At 43.4% G+C, this 26,679-nt stretch overlaps 2 protein-coding genes across 2 annotated transcripts in view; one reads left to right on the forward strand and one right to left on the reverse strand.

Annotated features, from left to right (window-relative positions):
* The window catches only part of MCF2L2 (MCF.2 cell line derived transforming sequence-like 2), a 248,930-nt gene that overhangs the window by 83,178 nt on the left and 139,073 nt on the right, over window positions 1-26,679 (reverse strand). The window lies entirely within an intron of this gene.
* B3GNT5 (UDP-GlcNAc:betaGal beta-1,3-N-acetylglucosaminyltransferase 5) lies at window positions 22,595-23,774 on the forward strand. Its single transcript, XM_036243243.1, has one exon. The coding sequence runs from the start codon at window positions 22,595-22,597 to the stop codon at window positions 23,726-23,728; it is 1,134 nt and encodes a 377-aa protein (XP_036099136.1). The 3' UTR covers window positions 23,729-23,774.

Here is a 26,679-nt window from a genome sequence, read left to right on the forward strand (position 1 = left end):
GTAGTACGGGTACTAACCCATCAGGAGTATCCAATTACTCGATAATCTTCTGAAAATAAAAGAAATTGTGAAATAGTTAATACATTTCCATTTCATGCAAACAAAAAGAAGTCTATTGCAAAAAAAAAATGGAAAACCCTAAAGATAAAAAAATATGTATCAAATAGTCAAGTGTCAAAAATCTTAAGAGACACACTGCTTTCTCTGCCCTGTGTACCTTTTTTGCAGATTTATTCATATCTTTATCTCCCCTGTAGATATCCTAGTATCCTATTAATTCCTTTTCTCCCAAGAGATTTGTTTGTTTACTTACTATGATAGAAACATATCTCTCAGAATATTGCTCTCTCTTTCTAGGATTCCTTAATTCTGCATCTGCAAGATCAAATAGCATAATGTTTAATACTACTTTTATGACTTTAGATAATCAGACCAACCAAGACTGGGTCATGAAATATATATTATTTCAAATCAAACGATTTATCAAGGACTTTGGAATTGGCTTTTTAGAAAGACTATTACATGAAAAAAAAATCTCAGTATAGCAAAACTATTTCTAACTCTTAACCAAAGGTCCACTTATTTTACATAATACACAGTGTAAATCCCAGGCAGGCATATAACTGCCGTTTAGAATGGGTTTGAACCACAAATGCTTCATAAAGCAAGCAACAAGCACTTAGAAATGATTAACTATTTAAAAAGGGAAATAGAGAATTCTATTCTGGTTGTCTTTAAAATATTAGCATAACCAAACTTAAGTGCAAAAGTCTGAATCAAATGGTTGCATCTGGGCCAGGTTTGCAGCTCCATATCATAGTCAAGAACTATTTTCTGGGCACCTGCTGTGATTTCCTTGGTACCACCCCATCACAGGACCCAAACAGTTTTACTCAGAGAGCTGTGGCAAGGCTGGTGCCAATTGTCTTTTTTGTTGTTGTTAATTTTCACCGAAGGATATTTTTTTCCATTGATTTTTAGAGAGAGTGAAAGGGAGGGAGAGAGAAGTTGGGGGAGGAGGGGGAACATCCATTGGTTGTCTCCTGTACACACCTGAGTCCCCTTACCAGGTCCAGGAATGAAACCTGCAACCCAGGTACGTGCCCTTGATCAGGAATCTAACCAGTGACCTTTTAGTGCAAGGACTGACACTATTACTGAGCCACACAGGCCAAAGCCCAATTCTTTCTTAAAATGTAAGTGTTAGTTAACAGCATTCAGCTACACAAATATCACTCATTCACTCAAGTGTGATAGCCCTCCTGAGCAGGAGGCAAGGCGATGGATTTAGAGGCAGCCCCTGGAAACGTCACAGAAAGGCCCTGGGAGAGTGCAGTGTGTGTCTGACCTGCAGGTGGGAGGAAGAGAAATGCTGAGAGACTCCCTGTCGGGGAGTGGGACCAGACCACGGTCACTGGGGCTTCTGCGCATTTGCAGCCTGGAGGGAATCCTGTGTCAGCCTCACTCTCACCCCCATCCTCTCTCCCCACACCCTCCCCCAAGTGAGGCCACCCTATCCAGACAGCTCTACTGGACCAAGGCAGTCCAACAACCAGGGCCTGCCTCTCCAAGGCTGTCCCTGTGCCTGTGCGGGCCCTGCTGAGGGTTAGACGGGCACACAGAGAGGCCCTTATGTGCTGGTGGAGGAGCTGATCAGTGCAGGAGGCCCCACCCTGTGCAGAGAAGAGAAAGGAAGAAAGTGGGGCCTGAGAATGGCCTGTGGTGAGGGCCTCTGTGTGCGTCAGCTCCCTGCATCTCCCAGGTCCAGGGGTACCCAGTGTGGCTTCATCCAGCTGCCGAGTCCCGGGAGTGAGGGAGGACGCCGAATGTGCCGAACCACAGGAGCAGAACAAGAGCTGTGGGAGAGGGCGAGGGCCTCCAGGGTCAGCTCTGGGGCCTGCTGGCCTCAGGGAGCAGTACACTGGGGCCATTGTACTGTGGACGAGGCTTCTTGGAAGGGACGTTCGAACATTTGATGAATGTGGGAAGCGTTCAGCAAACATTCAATGCAACCAGCAGTTAATACCTATGTATCCACTCTGTGCAGAGCTTGTGGGGGATTCTTCAAGGGAACTGGAGACGAGCGGATGTGGGCTCCACCCTCATGAGTCTGAAGCCTCTCAACAGAGTAGGGAACACAGATCCACAGACAACTTACACAGTGACAAAAGGCCAACTGTTACCGACATGCAACGCCCTGGGCTGGGACTTCTGGTAAGAAGAGGATTCTGGCCCTTGGGACAGTCTAGTTCCATTCAGTCACCGTTTTAAAAACATGTGTTTGGATAATGCATTTTAGACGTCGTAAGCTTATGACTTATGTGACAGACACATGTAAGTGAAGACATGCATGTGTGGAGCTCAGACCTATAGAAAAGTACACCAGGGATAAAGGCAATGGATGAGATCACCAAAGAGCCAGTGTGGGAGGAAAGAGCACCCAGAAGGATGTGTGGGTGGGAGTGGCTGGTGGGCAGTGCAGGAGGAGGCCACCAAGGAGACGTTGCCTTATTGTAACGGCCATGATGCATTACAGAAATGTATTTCCAGGGATGTGAAACACAGCAGGTCCTTCTGTAGCGATGGTGCTGGGATGCAGCATGAAGACCGCCTCTGCCAGCTCAGCTGTGAGAGGTGCTTTCTGCGGCCGAGGTGGGCATGAGGATGATGGCCACCCACCGGGCCATGAGGATCGCCGAGCTCGGCACCTCACACTGTTATTGTTCTTGCATTCAGTCCTCGCTGCGCCCTTCCAGACAGGAGTGGCCCTGGGGCGTGGAGAAGTTGGGTCACTTGCCCAGATCCAGTGGCCAGTAGGAAGTAGGTGAGGATTCCACCCCGTCTCTCTCACAGGCCAGGCCTTGCGTGAACACTCAGCAGATTTAGAACACACAGCTGTGGTGTGTCTGAATTCACAGGACAGGGCCTGGTCAGCGATGTGAGGAAATCTCCTGCCTAACAGAATGCAGAAGTGCAAATTATAGGAACCGGTCAAGCCTGGCTCTGTGTTGATATGCTTCAGTGGTGTTAGGTAATAAGCTGGTCAGTTATCAAACTTGTTTCTCCTCTCATTATTTCAGTAATACATGCTTCTTTCTCAGGTCTCTTGCTCCCACCAGCTCCTAGGTTCTCTTGAACTCAGGGTTCAAGTCTTCTTTCCCCACATCTCGTGACACATACCCCTCTGCCCTACTCTCGGTCCTGTCTTCTAAACCTTCTCCTCCCTCTGCCTTTTCTCTGCCTGATCTTATTCTTGTTAAATCTAACAAGCAAGTTACAATTCCTCACATTTTTCAAGTTTACCATCTTGATGTTAGTTTTCTTTCTCCAGTATTTTCTGTTGTTTTCTAGTGCCCTCGAAGGAAATTCCTGATGGTGAGATTGAAAGTCATTTCTTGTGTAGGGTGTAAGTTGATGGTCTAGTTGCATTTTTCTGCATGTAGCTGTCCAATTTTCCCAACACCGTTTATTAAAGAGGCTGTCCTTACTCCACTGTGTGCTCTTGCCACCTTTGTCAAATATTAACTGAGCATATTGCCTTGGGTCCTTTTCTGGGTTCTCTGTTCTGTTCCACTGGTCTATATGCCTGTTCTTGTGCCAGTACCAGGCTGTTTTGATTACAGTGGTTTTGTAGTATAACCTGATATCTGGTATTGTGATCCCTTCAACTTTGTTCTTCTTTTTCAAGATTGCTGTGGCTATTTGAGGTCTTTTTTGGTTCCATATGAACTTTTGAAGCATTTGTTCTAGTTCTGTGAAGTATGTCATTGGTATTTTGATGGGATTGCATTGAATCTATAGATTGCTTTGGGTAGTATGGACATTTTAATGATGTTGATTCTTCCAATCCATGAACAAGGTATGTGCTTCCACTTTTTAATATCTTTCTCTATTTCTTTTTTCAATGACCTGTTGTTTTCTGCAAATAGGTCCTTTATTTCTTTGGTTACGTTTATTCCTAGGTATCTTAATTTTTTTTTGCTGCGATGGTAAATAGGATTGTTTTTTTTAGTTTCTCTTCCTGTGAGTTCATCGTTGGTGTATAAGAATGGATAAAAAAGCTGTGGTACATATACACAATGGAGAACTATGCAGATGTAAGAAAGAAAGATCTCTTATCCTTTGAGACAACATGGAGGGACCTGGAAAGTATTATCCTAAGTGAAACAAGCCAAGCAGAGAAAGACAAATATCACATGATCTCACTTATTTGTGGAAGATAATGAACATAACAGTCTGAGGAACGGGGTAGTCCCAGAGAGGTAGGAGTGGGGTACAGACTGAAAATCCTCTAAGGGGGGGGGGGAGATAAACCACGGAACTTATATGCATGTGTGCATGAACAATGGACATGGAGAACAAAGCTGGGGCCAGGGTGGGGAGGAAGAGAGAGGGGGGAATCAGTGGGGGGAAAAGGAGAAACATCTGTAACAAAAATAAGTAAATAAATTTAAAAAAATAATACATCATGGACATCTTTTCAGTTTAATAAATACATATATATCTTGATTTAAAAAAAGAAAGTCATTTCTAAATCCAGTCGTGGGTTTTGATCACTAGCAGTGACTATAGACAAAAACGGCAAGGCGACACTGTCTTCCTTCTTTGAGATGGTCAAATCAGCATCACCACTATCATCTAATTTTATTTCCAATTAATTTCAAGAAGTTCATGCACTTCTTCCCACTAAAAGAAACCGAGTGCTTTGTTCTATACCAGCAAGTCTCTCATTCTCTTTCTCCCACTCTGGGGTGGGATGGGGAGCCAGCCTGCTGTTGGATATCCTTCCAGATGAACAAAGGAGCGTCCCAGACTACTGCTCCCTTCCCTGTGTGGTTTGTACATTGGCCACCAGGGCAGGCATTCCGGGCTACTCTATCAGTCCTCATCTCTCACCCACACCCTCTCCCCTCCTCCCAAGAAAAGCCACAAACATCCTCTCACCATCTCCTGACATATTTAAAATTATTTATCTGTCTGGGGTTTCTATCACCATATAGGATGATGTGAGATGTGATCTGCATGTGTATATCAATGTTCTGGTCACTTTGTATTTGTTGTGGGTACAGTCCTTGGTGTTTGTGCATGTGGAATACTCTTGTACTGACACATGGACCTATGTGGACCTAGTTCCAAATGACCTGAAAAGAATATAATAGTAATTGAACATTTGCACATAACTATAACATACACATATGACAGCTAAGGGGAATGTATGTGAAATTACTGTCTGGATTTTATTTTTCACAGGTAAAGAAGGGAGGTGATGTGCACTAACAATCAACCAGTTTACTTATGTGTCCCTGTTAGTGACCCCTTACAAATCACATTATATAAATATTTCTGTCTGTGGTCTGACATGCATATGACACTGTAGTCTCTGAGTGGATAATAGCTGGGCTGAGTCTTTCTTCCTATAGGTAATATAGAAAATAATCGTATGGTCCAAAATAAGCTAAAGGGCTTAAAGAAAGCAGTCACAGACCATCCTAAAAATTTAGTTTGAAATAACTAGTACAATATGTAACCACAGTTTCAAACTCTGATTCAGTAAGCTACTTTTAACCCATACCTGTCTTATTCCTTTTACAATAAGAAACCCAAAGCTTTTATTTTACTTAAGTATATGGGTTAATCTTTTGTTTTCTCTTATGTTCTGAAATATGTACAATTACAAAATCGTTCAAAATATTACCCATTAAATGATAATGTTTGTTCTATAGACGGCTAAAACAACATTTGGGGAACAAGAAACCAAACCCATAAAGGATTTAGTTACCCTTTCCTTCCGTAGAAATGTACATGCTTCTGATTTGTCTAAAGATGTGCATTAAGTACTCTGAGCAAGGAACACAGCTGAAAGAGAACATTCATGCCGATGCTGGTTCACAGCTGATCTGGGTATATGACCTCTATTAACTAAACAGGCGCCGGGGAGCACTTCCTGGAATTGTCTTGCACCCATGAGAATGGAACGGGATAGGGAGCATCACCACCAACACGCGGGGCTGGTGGCGGAGGGGCAGGCCAGGCTGGGCTTCGGCAATGAAGCCAAGAGGTGCAGGAAACTCGCGCTGGCAGCGCGGTGGGAGAAGCTCCAGGCTGCCGCGCCCCATCCTCCACGGGAGATCCTGATTGGGTCCGCTCCTATCTGCCCACGCCAGTCCGCTCCCCGCGGGGAAAGCGAGCGAGCTTACCCAGCGCGGGCTGCCCAGTCCTCACCCAAGATACAGTGGACAAGTTTTGGTTTTGAGATTAATGACCTCTGCTCCGGTGCCGGGAGGAGAGCCGACCTCCGATTTGGGAGGCGAGGAGCTGGGCTTAGACTTGGTAAGTTTTGCTTTGCGTTAAGCTCTCTTTGAAATGAAACTGGGCTTGAAGGTAAAAGCACGGGGGGCGGGGTGATTCCCCTCCCCGCCTTGCATTTTTAAAACTCACCGCTGTGGTGAAGCTTTAGTTTGCTGTCCACCCCAGTTTCCTTCCTTTGTCATTTAGGCCCCCAGAAGCTCATGGCATAAGTGGTGTGACGAGAGCTCCTTTTATTAAGACTAGCCTGCGCCCAGGGCTCTTGCTGTAGAAAGGAAGATAAAATGAGGGAACTGCAACTCAGCCAAAACTTCTCTCCCATAGAGGAGTAATTGTCGCCTGTTCCCAAAGAACGGATTATTAGTCTAACAAATTCTACCTCCTAAAAAAAACTGTATGGAGACCAGTTGTTTCCGTTGTCATTGAAGTGATCGATCGTATGATTTTTAAAAAACTGCTCTAGAGCCGACCGCGTCCTAAATGAGGCAAGCCCCTTCCCCGGGGGATTGGAAATGTAGTCTTCCCTTCCGGATAAATGGGGGGAGCTCTAGCACGCTCGTGGGGTAAAACCTCAACTCCTCTGATGGGTGGTTCTTTGTGCCGGGACCGAGACCGGCTCCCAGACCGCAGTCAGGGCTGGGGGCCGCCCAGCCTCCACCCTGCCCTGCCGGCCGGCCGCCCGGCAGCGCCTCTTCGCCGGAGCCCTCGGGACGATGGAAAGGAGACTCGGACTCTCCTCTGCTCACTCTGGAGCAGACGAAGTCCCGTAGGGCCGAGAGCTTGAAAGAATCGCCAGGAGGTGAGGGCACGCTGGCTCGCAGGGGCGGGCGGCTCCAGGACTGCAGGCTGGAATGCGCGCCGGGCCGGGGCGCGCGGCTCGGCGTCGGGAGGCGGGGGAGGTCCTCCCGGCTGCGGGCCGGGCTGCTGGCCGCGGGAAGCGCGGCGTGGAAGGAGGGCGCGTTTCCTCCCGGAGCGCCTTTGTTCCCTCGTGCTTGGGGGGCGGGCGCCGACAACCGAGACCCCGGGCCGAGCCGCGGGCCAGCTGCAGCAGATAGGCTGTGGAGCCCGCACCTCCGCCGGCGGTTACATTTCCCGAGGTCTGGCGGGTTCCCCATCCGGAGGGAGCTCCAACGAGGCGGCCGCCGCGCCCGGATGCGGAGACCCGCCCGAGCGCGGGAGACCCGAGGCCTTCGTTTCTGGCGGGGATCCCCCAACCCTGCGCTGCCATTAGGCTGCGGGGGTGAATTCGGGTAGAAGGCCTGCGTCGTGGTGGAAATCAGGAACCGCCAGACTGGGGACGTTTTCGGCAAGTTACTGGCTGGGGAAATGGAGACGAGGAAGTGAGCAGGCAGGGTGAATTGGAAAAGGAGATCTCTTCCTAGTGGGAACGTCTCTGCCACTCTCTCTCTTTTTGTTTTGACGCTGCCTTATTTTATTTTGCCTCCCAAAGTGACACAGTTAGTTGCTTACTCAAATACCATCTAGGTTAAAGTAGCAACTTTAAAGCCGGCTTTGACTACACACACACCTTATATTTTTTCTTTCCTAGTGTTAGTTTTCATAGGTTATGGGTCATGTTAAAGAGACACCTATGTTGAAATTATACAGGAGTGGGTCGTGGCTTGTAGCTCATATTTAGGGTAATTCTCTGATGAAAGTACAGCTATTAGAATTGGATTTGTTCCTCTGTGCCTTTATTTTGGGAAACTTTACCTGGTCCCTATGGGGGAAGGGAGAGGGACGTGAGAAACTGAAACTGACCCAGAAAAGGATGATTGAAGGTAGTTGTGTTAAGTAGTGGCGCTGAAAAGATCCCATCATGAACTTTCTGAAAGGGAGATTGGTAATGAGCAGTTAAGGTTTAACTTTCTCAAAAGAAATTTATGGTAGATTTTATATCTTGTTATAGAGAGGAGGGCTGCTTTTTGGGGTCCACTCGTTTATTTTAAAGCAAGATACATTCAATACCTAAAATATTTTCTTTCTATACTTAAATTGTGTGCTTCTGTCTCCCTCCCTTTCCCCGTCCCACAGGCTCTCTCCATGAGTATTTGCTGAGCACCCTCTGAGGATGAGGCTGACTCAGTCTGACCCATATGAGTCCTCCAGGGGCTCACTCTGATACCTTAAGATGGGGGTGAGTGTTATGACTGGGGAAGTCCAAGCTGAAGCTCAGAGAAACTGTCCTGAGGAAGTGAGAAATGAGAGGTGATAAGAGGCATAAATTGTATTGCACATTAAGTGCTTTGCCCCCCTCTGCTCCCTCAAAACCCTCAAAAGGTGAAGAATTTTCAAAATAAAGTGTAGGCTACAGCAGATAGAAATGTCATTTTATATTTCACTAAAATGGAGATCAAGTTTCCCTTTTATAAAAGACTGATTCAAATGATGACATTGTAGGAAAAGAAAATAACTTTCTAATTCTCAAATATAGAACAGCTTGAATAATAACTCATGGGTTTTGAAATGGGTCATCTTTTAAAATGGGTCACTTTGGCTAGAATCATTGCACTTAGTGACTTTCAAATGGTAAAACCAGAGTTCTTTCTGAGGATCAGCTACACTAGAATCTACATAACAAAACAGGAGGTGGTGGTAGTAGTAGAAAGAAACTGGGAGAAATTCAGAAGGAAATGGTCTCAAAGTAACAATGTATCCTATCTCTTTGTAATTTTGTATATGCTCATTTGAATAGATCTAAGCTTTGCATTTGATGTCACATTATACCTGTGTGTGTGTGGGGGGGGGGGGTATTTCCATAGCCATTATTTTATTCCATTGTTAGAATAATTTTGTGAGGAGATGCATATATTGTGTCTATGTTCCAGAAACTGAGGCACAGCATGTCATTACAAGAGCCCTGCCATTTGACATAGAATCTCTGCTAGCAAAGATTTAGCTAGAACAGTGTGAATCTGGACTATCACAGTGTGCATATATACAGAAGGTATAATGATCTTTGTGTTTAAAGATAAGAAAGTTGATGTAGTGAGATGATCAGACTTTTTTTAAAATCCTCGAGGATATATTTTTATTGATTTTAGAGAGAATGAGAGAGATGTAAGAGAAAAATATTAATTGGTTGCCTCCCATATGCACCCCAAAACCTTTTTGGTATATTGGAACCATGCTCCAACCAACTGAGCCACCCAACCAGGGCTAGAATATCAAACTTTGAATAAACAAGTGATTTTTTACATGTTAATGCTGGAAATTCAGAGGTTGACTTTGATCCATAATTTTTACGATTATCTTCCATAGTGAAGGCTTTAACACTGGAAGCCAATTTTCTCCAGAAAGAAATGTTCTGCCAAGTCTGCAGGTAATGAGCTTCCCAGTTCAAAATACTATTATACAGCTTAAGATCCATCTAGGATTTCATATTTTGTCTTTTATTCCTTTCCTCTAATTCTTTTTACAACTTTCTGATAGTTCTCTAGACAAAGTAAGTGAAAAGGCTGACTGAACTCAGGTTTCCTTCATAATTTACAGGGGCTTAGAGCCTTTGGTTTTGTCATTGTCATTAAAATGTATTTTTAAGTGCTTGTGGGAGCCATATTGTTATTTCCTGTCAAGGACAGTGGAACACCATGTTCAATTAGTAGTAAGTGGCCCTTAGCAATCAGATCAGTATTTTAAAAACATCAACTCATAACTAATGAATATTTTTTGAGAAGAATATTAAGACTATATCTCATCATTTTGAAAGGAAAATAATCCCTGAAGACTATTATTGGCCATCTGCTATTTAAACCATCATGGCAAAGACGCACGAACAATTTCTAGAGGAAAGAAATTAGTATATATTGAACACCTGATCTGTACCATACTTGGTCAATAAGTGGTCTCAAATGATCCTCAGAAAACAGTGTATATGGTTTATGGTTTATAGTATATATGGTTTAGAGACAAACTCATGTGACCAGTAAACTGAAGCACCAGAATATAAATCGACTTTTGTTCATATTTTAAAATTCTTGGTTCTTTCACTCTCTTGCCGCCATCAGGTTGATTCCAGGTTCCAGGTTGCACCAGAACATTAACTTACTCTGACAAGGGAGCTGCACTGCAAAAATCACTGAACCTTCCCAGCATCCCATCTGTGGCCTGCCACACAGTACGTGAGAAATTAGTATTTGTTGAATTAATTAAATGTAGGCATTATCTACTTTCAGGGCTGCCCAGCATAGTGCCTGGAACAGGGTAAGTGCTTAACAAATGGTAGTTAACTTATTATAATAAATGTTGATTAACTGAGACAGAAATGTACTATATATACACCCCGTGTTTTACACCATTATTTTGGGCTCTGTAAACCCTCAATCAAATGTTGTTTCTGAATATAATGTCCAGAAGAGGACATACGAACTGCCATTGGACAACAGGCTTATATGTACAGCTTATATAATAGGCTTATACTGGGTTAGATTGTCAACTTATTTCTAAATCACTATTTTTCATATCATAATTTGACATCAGCTTTGTATGACTCCTCTCCTTTCATTTCACCCAATACTTATGCATCAAACACTTGCTTAAAACATGCCCTCTGAGTCCTATACTTTTTTCTCTCCTTTCCTTCCCACCTTTTTTTTTTTTTAATCCCCTTTCCCACTTTGGCTCACCTCCTTCAAATCCCTAATCTTCTTTGTGAAGGAAAGACTGTATGCACCCAACAGACGCAGACTCACAGGGTCATTTTTGCCCATTGTCTAGTGCTACTGGGATCAAGAAAAGGAGGGAGAGAAAGTTGAGATGGAGGGTCAGGGAAAGGCTATGATGCAAAGGAAACGAGAACAAGCTCGGACAAAACGCAGGTGGTAGCAAAGCATAAGTGACTCCACACTTCAGACAGTGAGGCAAATTCTCTGCCTTCTTGGGTCACTTCTCTGGGCCCTGCCCCACCCCTCCCCTGCCCGCCCGTCCTGATGGAGCCCAGGAAGGGCAGCTGTGCCGGTGCTGGAAGGAAGGGCGCGTGAGCTCGGGGATGGGTCTGCACCTACGGTGGGATGTACGGAGGTTACATGGCGACCCCCATGTCTCGCTACTTCAGTTTCTTCTGCAAAATGGGGAGTGATCTCTCCCTCATAGGTGGTTGTGAGGTGTAAAGAGTTACTATATACGGAAAGCATTTCGAACGCGCCTGCTGTACAGTAAACACACCCATGTTAGTGACTGTTGCTAGAGTGGGCATCAGAGAAAGTTTATTCTCAAGGAGGCAAGAACAAAACCAACAAGAATTGTATTTAAAAGAGCAAGTAGCCCTGTCAACCAAACAACTGTGCTCAGGAATGAATACAGAAGGCCAAGCTCAGAAAAGCAAATGTTTGACCTTTAAGAGGCCTACTTTATAGTTCAGCTTCTTTGTTTGTTTCAAGTTCTGTGTACTCAGACTTGTTACTGGAAAATTTTCATGACTTTTAATATAACTCCTGAAATATATATACTCTGTAGTCCCGTGTCACCAGTCTCCTTAGCACCTGTCTTTACCTAGGGCCTGTCTTCATTTGTTTGCTCACGTGGTATTTCCCTGTCTTAATTTTCCCCATAACCAGCGAACAGAGATCCCCGTACCTTTGACCTGTAAAGAAGCATAACGTAGTTTATGTAGGTGAGGCGCTTATCACTGGACTCGCATTGTTGGTGCTATGACCCAGCTTTTCTTCTGTCCCATATCCATGCTGCTGTGTTGGAATTTAAAGCCTTTGGACTAACACTGAATCAAGAATAAATTAATTAAATGTATTCTTTGTGGAGGGATAACAACTCCAAATGACTTTGCCCTTGGCTTGAGCAAAAATTTCATAGCTAGTCACAGCCACAAAAACACCTAAAGACAGCTGTTAGGTAGGATTTTTCCTTTTTTACAGGCCTACTATTGGAAACAATTAATTAATTAATTATTTTAATTGTTTTTAGAGAGAGGAAGAGGGAGGGAGGAGAGAGAGAAAGAAAGAGAAGGAGAGGAACATTGATTGGTTGCCTCCTGCACGTGCCCTGATTGGGGATCAAACCCGCCACCATGTGGTGTACAGGTTGACACTCTAACCAACTGAGCCACACCAGCCAGGGCAACACTCAATTTGACTAAAGAATAAAATAAAATTGAGAGAATATGTGAGTTGTGAATTCAAATTTCAGGTTGCTTCCTTCCCTCTTAAGCAAATAAAATAATCAAATAGTACTAAACAGTGACCAGTTGTGTTTCTCAGCACAAATTACAAGTAATTTATTAAGAAAAATCTGTGAAAAGCAAAGTACAGCCTTTCCAGTAAATCCAGGACTTTTTATTCCTGATGTCTTTTAGCATGGCAATTTGGCTCCTGAGGACTGGTCCTAGCTATGTTTAACATGGAGTAGATGATCAAACAAGCCAGGTGAAAAGTCTTGGGATGCAAAACAAAATGTAAGACAGAGATGGGACAGACAATGTCATGTTATACTTCCTCTTGTGTTACGCCCAGACATGAAACAAAAATTGTGTCTCACCTGGGACTTTGTCATAAAAGTTGAATGTAAAAGGTATAAAGTACTAAGGCTTTAAAAAATTTTTTTATTGTGACTTACTGGAGGAGCATCATTAGTTTATAATCATACTTTTGTCACTTTTCAATGAGGCCACCAAATGAGTGCCGCACTTGTCTCTTCCCAGCCCTGGCCCCGACCTTCCATGTGCCCTAGAGAGGGATGAAGAAGGTTGGTGAGCTGAGCCTGGGAAATCTGTGACACATGAGATGAGAAGCTGACAGTGTGTGATGTCTTCTCCTTTCTCTGTGAGGCAGAACGTAAATGCATCAGCTGAGAGGGAGGGCGACAGGTGTTGAGAGAGAAGGAAGGCTTACATGGCTGGTGAAGAGACTGGGAGAGGGAGAAGGTCCAGGACAAGTGAAGGACAGTCACACAGCATGGAGTGCCCTGCCCACAGCTCGATATGATCATCTGCAGGGATGCTGCCTGGCTGATGTATCACACCCTTCTCCAGAGCTCGGCAGGTGTTGTAGGAGAGAGAAGATGGGAGTGACCTGAGGTCTGGGGTTGCTGGGATGGAAGGACAGGAACCAAGGAGAGGAGGGCAAAGGTGCCAGGTGACTCCTCACCTGAGACGGAGAGGTCGGTAAGAAGAAAGGTCAGGAGCTTTCTGGGTGGGGTGAGGAGGTTGGAGGGTTGGCAGGGGTGAGCAGAGGGTTCTAAATGAATAAGTAGAAGTCGTGGTTGAAGAGTGAGTGTCCTGGAGAGTATGTGCACTAGAATTTTGAATTTCAAAGGAAATGTCGTTCTAAGTGAAGCTACATAAAGGACTTCCTTGCTGAGTAGTTGTCTTGTGTATAGCAGGGAGGAAATGTGAACACAGTGGTATATATATCATAAAATGAGAGGGTCCTTAAACTTCCGACTGCCTTCTTGATGCTCAGAGTGCCCGCTGCGTCTTCAGTCCTATCTGCCTCCATCTCTACCTGCTGGACTTCTCTCCCCATTGTGTCTCCAGCACCTCACACTCAACACAAGTCTAAGACCAAACATGTTCCCCCTTCACATTAACTCATGAGACCAGTCTTCCCTGCTCTGTCAGCAATGCTTGAAACTAGATCCATCCCTCCTCCTCCTTAACCCTCATCCCAGATCATTCATCAAGGACCACTGGATTTTTGTTTTTCTTTCTTTTTTTTTTTTATCCTCACCCGAGGACACTTTTTCATTCTTTGTTCAGATAGAGCAGGAGGGAGAGAGAGAGAGAAACATCGATGTGAAAGGGACACATCGAGTGGCTGCCACCCGCACGACCAACCAGGGCCGGGGACAAACTGCAACCGAGGTACATGCCCTTAGCGGGAACCGAACCCGGGTCTCTCCGGACCGCAGGCCGACGCTCTAACCGCTGAGCCAAACCGGCCAGGGCTGTTTTTCTTGAGAGGATTTTTATCCCTTCCCTCCCTCCACCACCAGGCTAGGTCCTGCTCACCTCTTGCTGCTCGAGGTCCTGATAGAACTGAGACCCTGACGGAACGGTGTCCTGATCTCCAGCCATCTGCCTCCATCCTGCATGCCACTGCCAACCAACCCCTTTTGCACAGAGCTTAATTCATATGGACAAGAGAGTCATCATTCAAAACAAAAACACAAACTTCCACGACTTCCTGCTGCCCTGCACTCACTGGCTCCTCTGCCTTGTTATCAAGGTTCCCCTCAAGCAGCCCCAACCTCCCTGCTTTCAAATACGTGCCTGTTTCTCAAATATTGCCCATATTGTGATTCTTTCCTTTCTTGCCTAAAACAGATCGGCCCTCTTCCTGCAACCCCCTAAGTCCTGCTCATCCTCAGGCTCTCCTGATCCAGCTGTCACTGACCTCTGACTCCCAGGGACACTCTGATTCAGCCTGGACCTAGCACTGCCCAAATTAGCGCTGACACAGGGTCTGTACCTTCCGTGACATGGTGATTGTCACCTATGGGAACTGTGCTTTCATGTGGGCACCATGAGTCTTGTTTCAACCAGGTGGTAAAGGCTTTCAGACTGGAGACTATAAAATACTACTTCACGGCTCCCACTATGCCTGGCACAACTCTTTCCATAGCGCATATTCGGATACTTGCAGGACTCACAGAAGCATTGGACACCAGGATTGTTTAACTTGAACTTAAACTGCAGACCTCACCATCTTGATTAGAACTTCAAAATGTATAGCAGGTTTGCATGATATTCTAGGATCACAAAAGTAGACTCAACAAAGAAATGAGTTGACAGTGTGAGTGAAGTAGAAAAAAAAAATCAGGGGTTATTTAGGGAGACTTGCAGCTTCTAGGTGCATTCCTCGTTTTTATCCAGCAAAGTTTAAACTGCTGCCTTGGGAAGAAATATTGTTGAGTAACTGAGGGGCACAGCTCCCAGACTGAAAAGTATTTGGGTGGGGTCTGCCACCTTCTTTTCTGAGGTTTCTACTTCTTCTTCTGACTAATTCTGTCTATTAGGAAGGAGAATATTAAGGATATCTGTTCCTTCTCAATCCCAATAGAAGCAAACCCAAGTTATATTCCAAGTGTTTGCATAGTTTCCTGTAAGCAGTTCTTTGTCCTGCTCTCTCCTAAGGTCTTTCCTGTTTCCTATTTCCAGCAGGCTCTGAGTCATCTGTAATTTCTATATCCCATCATTAACAATACATTGATATCACCTCCAATTTGCAGATGAAGTCAACAAATCAGAGTACAATCAGGGGTGCCCAAGGTCACACAATAAATCTGGCCCCAAGAGGGTAGCCCTGGAGTTTCCAGCCTGCTGACTGGTCACTGAACTGAGCTGTGGGCACACAAAGGATGCTGCACCCACAGCATTCTGTTGTGGACGCGCTGGGCTTTGCAAGCATTGTGGGGATCGCTTTGTTTCCTGTGAGGCCCAGCATTTTCTTTCTCCAGGTCAGGCAGGTCTGTGGGCTTCTGCCCAGTGCCCTCCCCTGCACTTTGCATACGGAAGAGAGAAGGTGTGCTCTGGAGAAGCTGTAAGACCGCAGATCAGAAGAGTGGGCGTCACGGTCTCCATTTGCAAAGCCAGAGTTGGGGCAACATTGATCAGTTGTAATTAATGAATTTAGATCCCAAATGGGCTTTTGCTTGGTTGGGAAAGGCTGCCTAGTGACTGTTCAATTTGGAGGAGTTCAGGTGTCCTTGTTCTGAAGGAGAAGCTGGGTACCTCGAAGAGTAGGTTACCTTTCCCAGATCTTCCCCTGATCCCATCAGTACTATCCCTGGAGTCTAGTTCTGATTGATGTAAAAGGAGTGGTAAATAATGTAAGCTACTACAGGTAAAGAAATCTTGTTTTAGAGCTTTATACACTGTACAGAATCTAAATAAGTAGCATGGGTCATTGGCTTCGTGATAGGTTTCTTGTCATTTTTCAGAACACTGTTCTGATTCTTTGAGGTCAATTGGGAACAGCTGAAGAAATATAGGAAAATAAGGTAAATACATATGTGGTGGGGGATGGGGATAAAGTAAATGTAATGGGCTGGCTGCCAGGCTGTAGTGATGTGATGCCAGCAGCAGCAACACAACACCTGGATGGGTGATCGACCCCCGTTCACTGCAGAGAACTAAAGCCTCTGTGAGTCGGGCATACATTGGGAGCTGAAGAGTTAGACTTGTGGGCTGACAGTCTCACAAGAAGGTCAGACTTGTAAACACTGTGAATGGGTGCCAAGCCAGCTAGCACTGGAACATTCCAAGCACAGCTACTGAGAAATGGGAAGCTAGTTTTTGCCTGTGGTTCCAAAGGTTACTCTCTTTGTTTCTTTTCCAGGGTCTGTTGGAATAGAAACTGCAGGTTAGTTTCAACTGAGAATTTTCTCAGACTTCTTAAATACATGCGGACTTAAAAATCTGTGATGAATTCTCTGTTACTTTGTGCTAAGCCTCAGTTCCTTCAGGAAGTCTGGTGATGGAGGCAGGAGGGGACTGCAGCCTTCAGAGGTGGGCCCTGAGCTAAGTGCATACTGCCATGCCTGAGAGGACGTCTCCCCCACACCCTCACCAATGAAAGTGATTTTGCAAAGTTTAGGGGGATGCCAGCCTCAGAAATGGATGCTTCCTGCTGCCTTTCTCGCATCACTTAGAGCAGTCTGCCCATGACCAGCCAAACGAAGGCAGAAACAGCTGATAATTATAATTGATCTATCCCTTACAGCACTATTTCTCACCTTTTTTTTCTTTCTCTTTTTTGTTAATCTTCACCCAAGGATATTTTTCCATTGATTTTTGATAGAGAAGAAGGGAGGAAGGGAAAGGGAGAGAGAGAGATCAATGTGAGAGAGACATCAATTCATTGCCTCCTACATGACCCCAGCCAGGGCTAGGGATCCAACCTGCAACCCAGGTACGTGCCTTGACTGGGAATCAAACCCGGGACCCCTTGGTCCGTGGGCCGACGCTCTAACAGCTGAGCCCCATTGGCCAGGGCTCTCTTACTGTTTTGATGGTAAACCACAATAAAGGCATTTGTCATTGCAACCCTGAAGGTACTACTTTCAGTACACCCTTGCCAGTTCCTCTTTTCTTTTTCATTTTCTTTTTCTTCATTAATGCTGGTTGTGAATTCCTAACTGGTGCTAGCAATTTTAAAGTCTATGCTGCAGGGGAGATGTTCCCAGTGCCGATTCTCAGTGGAGCTTGGCTCTGATCTCTGGGCCTCCTTGGACTTTTTGGATGCCTGGCCTTTGCAGTTGTCACCCTAACATAGAGTAATCTTGGCGGATGAGAAATACGGCTGGATGCAAAGGCTTGAAGTCTGAAGGAAGCCCCAGAGCCAAGGTTAGGAGGGTATTGCAGGGCATGTTCCATGTGTGCCCTTGGTTTCATATCAGGGGCAAAAGGTGGGGGACTTGAATGAGATCTTTGGGCACAAGTGGAGCCTCTGCCCTGAGGCTTCAGACATGGGCTCAGCCAACCTGGACCATGTGGAGTTTGCATTGTCCTGTCAATCTGTAGAAAGCCCATGAGACTTATGTGTCAACCCTGAGGGGAGAACCTACTTCCTCAGGCTAAAGGATGTGTCTTAGTGGTGGTTAGCACTGGGGACAGAATCCTTCAGGGAGGAAGGTGCTGTCTCCTACTTTCGGAAGAAGGAGGACATGTGACTGTCTGGGCACCCTGACCTCCAGTTCTTCCCAAGTCACTAACTGTTTGATTGAGAGGTGGCTCCACCCTCAGAATGGTTCTTTGTACCAATATCCAGAGAATGCCTACTAGGTGTCAGACACTAACCTGGGTGCTCAGTGTGGGCTATCTATACCATCATGCCTTGTGTCATGGAGTTCACAGTGTAATTGGGGCAGCAGTTAAATAAAAGTCTCTGTCAAGGAAGACGGGTGTAGGAAGGTCAATATGGATAAGAAACACCTTTGGTGGGGAGTGGCCCCGATTCAGAATTCCTAGAGATGGACACAGAGCTCAGTCGGGATTAGTAGACTCCTTATTGGCAAGGGGAGGAGGGGTTGCCAGGCCAAAGCACTGCTGGTGCAAAGGCTGGAGTGTATGGAAAGGCAGGTGTGGCCAGGCCATCAGCCAACCATTTGGTACTGTCAATGCGTGGAGAACACCTGAGGGGGTTTAAAGATCTCAGTTGTCTCATGGTTAGATGTGAGTTTTAGAAACGTCACTCTGTCCTGGCCAGTTTGGCTCAGCGGTTAGAGCCTTGGCCTGCGGTCCAGAGAGGCCCAGGTTTGGTTCCCACTAAGGGCACGTACCGCAGTTGCAGTTTGTCTCCAGCCCTGGTTGGGTCTTGCGGGTGGCAGCCATTCCCTGTGTCCCTTTCACGTCGATGTTTCTCTCTCTCTCTCTCTCTCTTCCTCTCTCTGCCTCCCGCCCTGTCTGAATAAAAAATGGAAAAATGTCCTCAGGTGAGGATAAAAACAAACAAAAAAATAAATAAATAAATAGAAAGGTCACTCTGGAGACTTCCGGTCAAGATGGCGGCATAGGTAAACGCGGTATCGCGTCCTCCCACAACCACATCAAATTACAACTAAACTACAGAACAACCATCATTCAAAACCGCCTGAAATCAAGCTGAATGGAAGTCCTACAACTACGGAATTAAAGCAGCAGCCACATCGAGACTGATAGGAGGGGCGGAAGTGGACGGGCTGGTCCCACACCCACATGTGGCGGATAAAAATCAGGAGGACACATCGGCTGGGAAGGTCCTCCCTGAGGACTGAGGGGTCCCCGTCCCACACTAGGCACCCCGCTGAGGGTTCCAGTGCCAGGAAGAGAATCCCCATAACTTCTGGCTGGAAAAACCAGCGGGAACTGAGGCTCAGGGAAGCTGAGGTGGCTGGAGCCCCAGGCAGCTCCTCTTAAAGGGCCCGTGCACGGACTTATCGGACTCACTCCCTCTAAGCTTAGAGGGGAGGCAGCTCGAGGGGCACCAGAGACATACAGGGAAGAACTGAGCTGTTTGGCACTGGAGCGAGGGCTGGAGAGGGGGCTTTTTCCGGGAAAAACATACTGTCAGAGGCCTTTGTTCCTTTGGTGAGCCCTTCCCTGGGACACGCCGCCATATCTGGGACTCCAGCAACCTGGCTCACACTGGTAGCCCCGCCCTGGTAATTCCCTGAGGCCCCGCCCCACCCAACTTTCAAGCCCACCCAAGCTGTTGCCAGTTGCTTAACCATAGGATTGGCCTGTTTTGGATCCTGCTTCAGGTTTTCCTAAATTCTTTCAAACAAGCAGCATGGGGTTTCAGCTAGCCCCATACCTCTCATTAAGCAATACATAGAAACAAGCATAGGGAGGCAGCCAAAATGAGGAGACAAAGAACAGGTCCCAAATGAAAGAACAGAACAAAACCCCAGGAAAAGAACTAAGCAAAATGGAGATAAGCAACCTAACAGATGCTGAGTTCAAAATACTGCTTATAAGGATGCTCGATGAACTTAGTGAGAACCTCAATGAACTTAGTGAGGGCCTTCAGAGCATAAAAAAGGAGCAGTCCGACATGAAGGATACACAGAAATGAAGGAGGCACTAACAGAAATATAAAATAATTTACACAGATTCAATAGTAGAGTAGGTAAAGCCAAGAAGCAAACCATTGATTTGAAATATAAGGAAACAAAAAACACCCAATCAGAACAGCAAAAAGAAAAAAGAATCCAAAAAAATGAGGATAGTGTAAGGAGTCTCTGGGACAACTTCAAGCATGCCAACATTCACATCTTGGGGGTGCCAGAAGGAGAAGAGAGAGAACAAGAAATCGAAAACCTATTTGAAACAATAATCGCAGAAAACTTCCCTAACTTGGTGAAGGAAACAAACATACAAGTCCAGGAAGCACAGAGAGTCCCAAACAAGATGAACCCCAAGAGGCTCACATCAAGACACATCATCATCAAAATGCAAAAGGTTCAAGACAGAGAGAGTCTTAAAAGCAGTAAGAGAAAAGCATTTAGTTACCTACAAGGGAGTTCCCATTAGGCTGTCAGCTGATTTCTCAAAAGAAACTTTGCAGGCTAGAAGGGAGTGGCCAGAAATATTCAGAGAGATGGAAAGCAAGAACCTACAACCAAGATTACTCTATCCTGCAAAGCTGTCATTTAGAATCGATGGCCATATAAAGAGTTTCCCAGACAAGGAAAAGCTAAAGAAGTTCATCACCACCAAACCATTATTATATGAAATGTTGAAGGGTCTTTTTGAAGAAAAAGATAAAAAATATGATCAAACAAAATGGCAATGAATACATATCTATCAACAATTGAATCTACAAATAAACAAGCAGAACAGAAACATTCTCATAGATATAGAGAACATTTTGTTGGTTGCCAGGTGAGGGGGGGGGGGTTGGGAGAATGGGTGAAAAAAGGTGAAGGGATTAAGAAGTACAAATTGGTTACTAGACTGACAAATCTCAAAGGGAAGGGGGTTTGGAAGATGGGAAGAAATAAACCAAATAATTTATATGCATAACCAATGGACACAGACAACAGTGTGGGAAAAGGCAGGAGTGGGGCAGGAGTGGGTCAATGGGGGAAAATGAGGACCATCTGTTGAATGAACATACATTGAACAATAACGACTAAAAAAAAACAAAAACAAAAAAGAAATGTCACTCTGACTGGAGACTAGAGGGTAGGGCTTTGCCAGGGTGTCAGTTAGTCTACTGCTGTGGTCTGGGTGAGAAGTGATGATGACATGAAGGGGTGAAGAGAGATTTAGAAGAAGCAATTCACAGGATTAAATAACTGGATATGGAATGGAGAAAAAGGAAGACTTTCAGATTTCGGACCTAGATGCATGAAGTACAGGCAGACACAGATAGGGAGAAAATAGAATCAGTGGATGTGAGGGGAGAAGAGTAGACTGGGTTAGAATTGGCAGTGGCCTACCCTCGTGTAATCACCTACCTCTCTATATCTACGTATATTCCTATTTCATTTACATAAACACTTTGAGTTAGGTGGCGTTGCAATATTTCAGATTCTAGGTTAGATGCATGATACAGTGCAACAAATAGTAGGTGGCTGAGCCTGCATTGGTGTTCAAATGTCCAGATTACAAAGACGGCACTTTTGGACTATAATCCTATGGCTTCCTGTTTTGAATGTGTTAAATTTTTAAAATGCCTGTTGAGTTTCCAGATAAAAAAAAGTACAGAAAGAACATGCCTGCATAGATTTGGGCCTCACAAAGTCATTTTGGTTGCAGATTGTTTGGAGTTTGCTTTTTTTTTTTTTTTTTTATACTCACCCAAGGATATTTTTCCATTTTTTGTACAGATAAAGTGGGAGGGAGAGAGAGGAAGGGAGAGAGAGAGAAACATCAACATGAAGGGACACATCGAGTGGCTGCCACCCGCACCACCAACCAGGGCCGGGGACAAACTGCAACCGAAGTAGTAGTGCCCTTAGCGGGAACCGAACCCGGGTCTCTCCGAACCGCAGGCTGACGCTCTAACTGCTGAGCCAAACTGGCCAGGGCTGGAGTATGCTTTTGAGAAACATATCTCAACTCCTTGATTATGAACCTTGATTAAAAAAAAAAAATCTTACTCTAATTCCTGCCTTGCCTGGGGCAAGCTGTATTGCATCTTTACTACTATGAACTTTCTTTTCATCCTTCTCCTAGTTTGCCTTGAGCTGTATAGCTACTTTCATCCTGACTCTATTTCAAATCAATACAATCATGGATACACCCACTAGAGAGATTTGAGCTTTTAGCCATTTTGGAGAGCTTTTTTTTTTTAAGGTTGAGGAGAGGAGAGTGTCTCTGTATTCTGAGGGGAAAGAAAGTACAGAGTGCTTCTTTCCCTTTCCCTTGACACCCCTAAAAAAGTAAACAGCTGTATGCCTCTGTAAGTGCTAGCTGCTTCGTTACCTGTTGTCCAGTTCAGTCCAGTTATGTTTAGTTTGTAAAAAATTGAGAAGTTTGTCTTTTTGGTAACCCATTAACCCATTCTCCTGTCATCTTTTCTCGTCCTCACTCAAATAGGCTACACTTAATTTGCACAAGAGGAAATACATGGAATACCCGCAGGAAGCCCGTCACCGAACAGTGAAGGATGCCAGTGCGGAGACGTTTTGATGTGCCAGACTCCTCAGACTACAGTGTGTTCCATCCTTTGGCAATCTCAGCAGAAATGGTATTCAAAGAAAACATTTTCTGAAATAAGAAGCTCCTTGTACATTTTTAATGACCATCCTACCTTAAGATGAGCATCTGTTTTACGGAATACCAAGTTTTATGGTCTCGACGAAGCAAATGCCCACTTAACACTAATCCTAAATGAAAATGGACGTCAGAATGTTTGTTAGTGGCAGAAGAGTGAAAAAATGGCAGTTTGTCCAGGTCATTGCCACTTGTTTTATACTGAGCCTCATGTTGTTTTGGGAATCATTTGATAATCACATTGTGAGCCATATGAAGTCCTACTCTTACAGATACCTCATAAATAGCTACGACTTTGTGAATGAGAGCCTGTCTCTTAAGCGCAGTGAGGATGGGGCTCCTCGCTACCAATACTTGATTAACCACGAGGAGAAGTGTCAAGCACAGGATGTCCTCCTCTTACTGTTTGTAAAGACTGCTCCTGAAAACTACGATCGACGTTCTACAATCCGGAAAACATGGGGCAATGAGAAGTATGCTCAGTCTCAGCTTAATGCCAACATCAAAACTCTGTTTGCCTTAGGAACACCATCTAATCCGCTGACAAGAGAAGAACTGCAAGGGAAGCTGGTTTGGGAAGACCAGATGTACAATGATATAATTCAGCAAGACTTTGCTGATTCTTTCTACAATCTTACTCTTAAATTACTTCTGCAGTTCAGTTGGGCAAATACCTTTTGTCCACATGCCAAATTCCTTATGACTGCTGATGATGACATATTTATTCACATGCCAAATCTTATTGAATACCTCCAAAGTTTAGAACAAATTGGTGTTCAAGACTTTTGGATTGGTCGTGTTCATCGTGGTGCCCCCCCGGTTAGAGACAAACGCAGCAAGTACTATGTCCCCTATGAAATGTACCAGTGGCCAGCTTACCCTGACTACACCGCTGGAGCTGCCTATGTGATCTCTAATGATGTAGCTGCCAAAGTCTATGAGGCCTCGAAGACACTTAACTCGAGTCTTTACATAGATGATGTGTTCATGGGCCTCTGTGCCAATAAAATGGGGATAGTACCACAATATCACGTGTTTTTCTCTGGGGAAGGTAAAACTCCTTATCATCCTTGCATCTACAATAAAATGATGACATCTCATGGACACGTACAAGATCTTCAGGACCTTTGGGAAGATGCCACAGACCCTACAGTAAAGACAATTTCAGAAGGTTTTCTTGGCCAGATGTACTGCAGGATAATTAAAATAGTTCTCCTTTGCAAATTGACCTATGTGGACACATATCCCTGTAGGGCTGCCTTTGTCTAATAGTACTTGAATGTTGTATGTTTTCACTGTCACTGAGCCATGCCTGGATGAAAACCTTTAAATGTCTGTCTAAGCCCTAAGTGAAAGACGAATATGAAAAAAAAAAAAACCCACAAAGAAATATTTTGAAAGCACAGCCTCTCAAAATGTTTCTTTGATTCTAGAAGCTATTCATTATAACCTATCTACTTCATTGCCTAAATCCATTTCAAGGAATTTGTATTTAGAAAAGGTTTATGAAAACAAAACTGAAGTTCTCAATGCCACATGTATATTTGTAGTATAGAGACGTTATTAAGGAAACTAGGTGTTAGAGTAACTGCTGAATGCAGAATACCAACTGAATGCAAAGTATAACATTTCAAAGAAAGGAATATATTGTTAAACTAGGTATACAAGTTAATTTTTATTAAAGAGCACTTGTTGGAAATGGTGTGGTCAGGGGAGGATTGGCATAGGAGAAAGTACATGAATCTGGTAAAAGTAGGTCTCATTCTTCAGAGGAGATTTAGGAAAATGTACAGCAGGTCCTCGAATAACCTGGTTTTGTCAAACATCATTTTGTTATAATGTTGATAAGATACTGTAGAACTTAATTTGTGTATATCAATTAGCCTATTGTAAAATTGTTTCATTATACATTGTTTTGTTGCAGTTCCAACAACTTTTCGACAATGTTAAGTGAGGACTTACTGTACACAATCTCTTTATAAACAGCCAAATCACTTGTCACATCTATACAGCTATTTGACCTACATAGTGCTGGAGCCATTTAAAACGTATTTATGTCCTCTTTTTCAAAGTTTAATGTAAAATTGAAGAAGTCATTAACTCTGCCCTAACTGGTACTTTATATGTTTTTGTTTTGTTTTTGTTTCGTTTTATTTGATCATTAGGAAATGACACACAACCTAGGCAGCTTGTTATCCATAGGGTCCTTCTGTAGGGAGAAATCATTATTAATTCAAATAAGCTGATTGTAATTTGATGAGTTTTTTAACCGGTTTTTAAATAATCAATATCAGTCTATTTTAAGGTAGTTATTTGAATGTAGTTTACATAGATGCATATAATGAGACAACTTTAAAAAAAAAAAACATTAAAAACCTCTTTTCTCTATAATTTATAAAATAAAATTCTTAGTGTCTAAATTATTGTAATGATTACTAAAATTAGCCTACCCCTCCCCAACAAGATCTTATAAACCGTAGTACTTTGTTCCAATTTCAGATTTTAAAATTGAGTATTCAACATCACATCAAAGCTATAGTGTCTTTTAAAAAATCTGTTCTTTCATCAAAATGACTATCAGATGTGTCTTTGACTTTTAACTATTTCAAACTTGAAATCAGAGTGAAAGATAGAAAAGTTGCCAGAATGAGATTTAAAGCATTTGTAAAGCTGTGTGTTCCTTATAATCAAAGAGATGTGGCTGAGACCCAATAGAGTGAGTTTCATTTATTTTACAAAGCAGGGTAGAAATGTGGCCATGGTGCAAACAACCTCCCCTCACTACAGAAAGAACTAGGTGATGTCTATTTAATAATAGACTACAGTAATGGGGAGTTATCTGAAGGCCAATAGAGACGTCAACAAAAGCATTTGCACTGATTATAGAACCGTTGTCTGCAGAGATGCTTGTTAGGGAAAACTAAGATGTCTCATTTAATTAGATGATGTTGGAAACATGGAAAACAAAACAGAACTAAGAAAATAATTCTCAGTAAACACAACTAGATGATGACGTATAATTTTTTTTTTTTTTTTTGCAGGTAGCTTTTTAATGTTTACATAATTTTTAATTTTTTTCTATTTCGAAAACCGAGGCTTGTTTACATTAATTGCTCAGATAATTTAGAATTTTTAACTAATGTCAAAACTAGTGTCAACCATTATAGTGTACAGTTACCTTCAGAGTAGGTTCAGGATTTTTAGATCATTACAGTTTAAATTTTCTGACCAATTTTAAAAACTAAAGAATAAAAGCACATTTTGACAAAGCAGATTTATAATTAATTTTTATTAATTGAGTCTTCAATAACCATTTGCCTTTTGGCCATACATACCCTGTATATCTGTACTTATTAACTGTTTAAACTTTTCATTGGTTGAAAACAGTGTCTCTCCGGCCATCAAAATGTTCTTGTTTACAGCAATACTTTTGTGAAACAATTATTTATTTGTGAAAGCTCTCCTCAACTGTCTTCATCTTTTTATTTTTGCTTAGAATAGAACAGATTTAAATGTAAAGGAAATATGAAGGCACTTCCTTTTTTAATAAGAAGGAAAATGCTAGATGCTTCCTTCATCAGACTTAAAGTACTGAGAGGAATATTTGTAAATACAATAAAAAGATTCCAACCATTTAAAAAGGTAGACAAAACTTTGGTGCTCTAATGCAGGGCTGTCTTAAAAATCATAAACAAAGGGAAAATAAGCAATCAGCCTGGATGGTCACTTAAGCAAAAGATGGTTGTACACAGTATTACTGCTAAAAATTTTTTACCTCTTGGTTGGTTTGCATCTTTTTTTCCATATTAATTTTATACCAGAATGTTAAATATTTATATTATTTGAATTTTGCTTATATGTCAAAATAATTAGTGTTTTTTTAAAAAAAAAATAAATCTGTGATTTACAATAAACAGCTTGAGACTTGTCAGCAGATGTGTATTTTCACAAGGGTTTTTAAACCTCTGTGTGAACACCACTTGTTTATATATAATCAGCTTGTTTTGTTTAATGCTAGAGAGGCCTATAGTACACAATATTAATTCTACTGCTGTTCCAACTTGCTCTGTGCCTAGGATGGATGTGTCCTCCGCATAGTGAAGCCACCTAAAATGCCTCTTCTTTTTTTTTTTTTTTTTATTGACTTACATTTGAATGTCTAAGTGAGGGAATTTTTCTAATAGATCATTTAAGATGGGATAATATAACCAGTAGCAATA

The sequence above is a fragment of the Molossus molossus genome, unplaced genomic scaffold (genome assembly GCF_014108415.1).
Source record: "Molossus molossus isolate mMolMol1 unplaced genomic scaffold, mMolMol1.p scaffold_m16_p_5, whole genome shotgun sequence".
NCBI classification, from domain to species: Eukaryota; Metazoa; Chordata; class Mammalia; order Chiroptera; family Molossidae; genus Molossus; species Molossus molossus.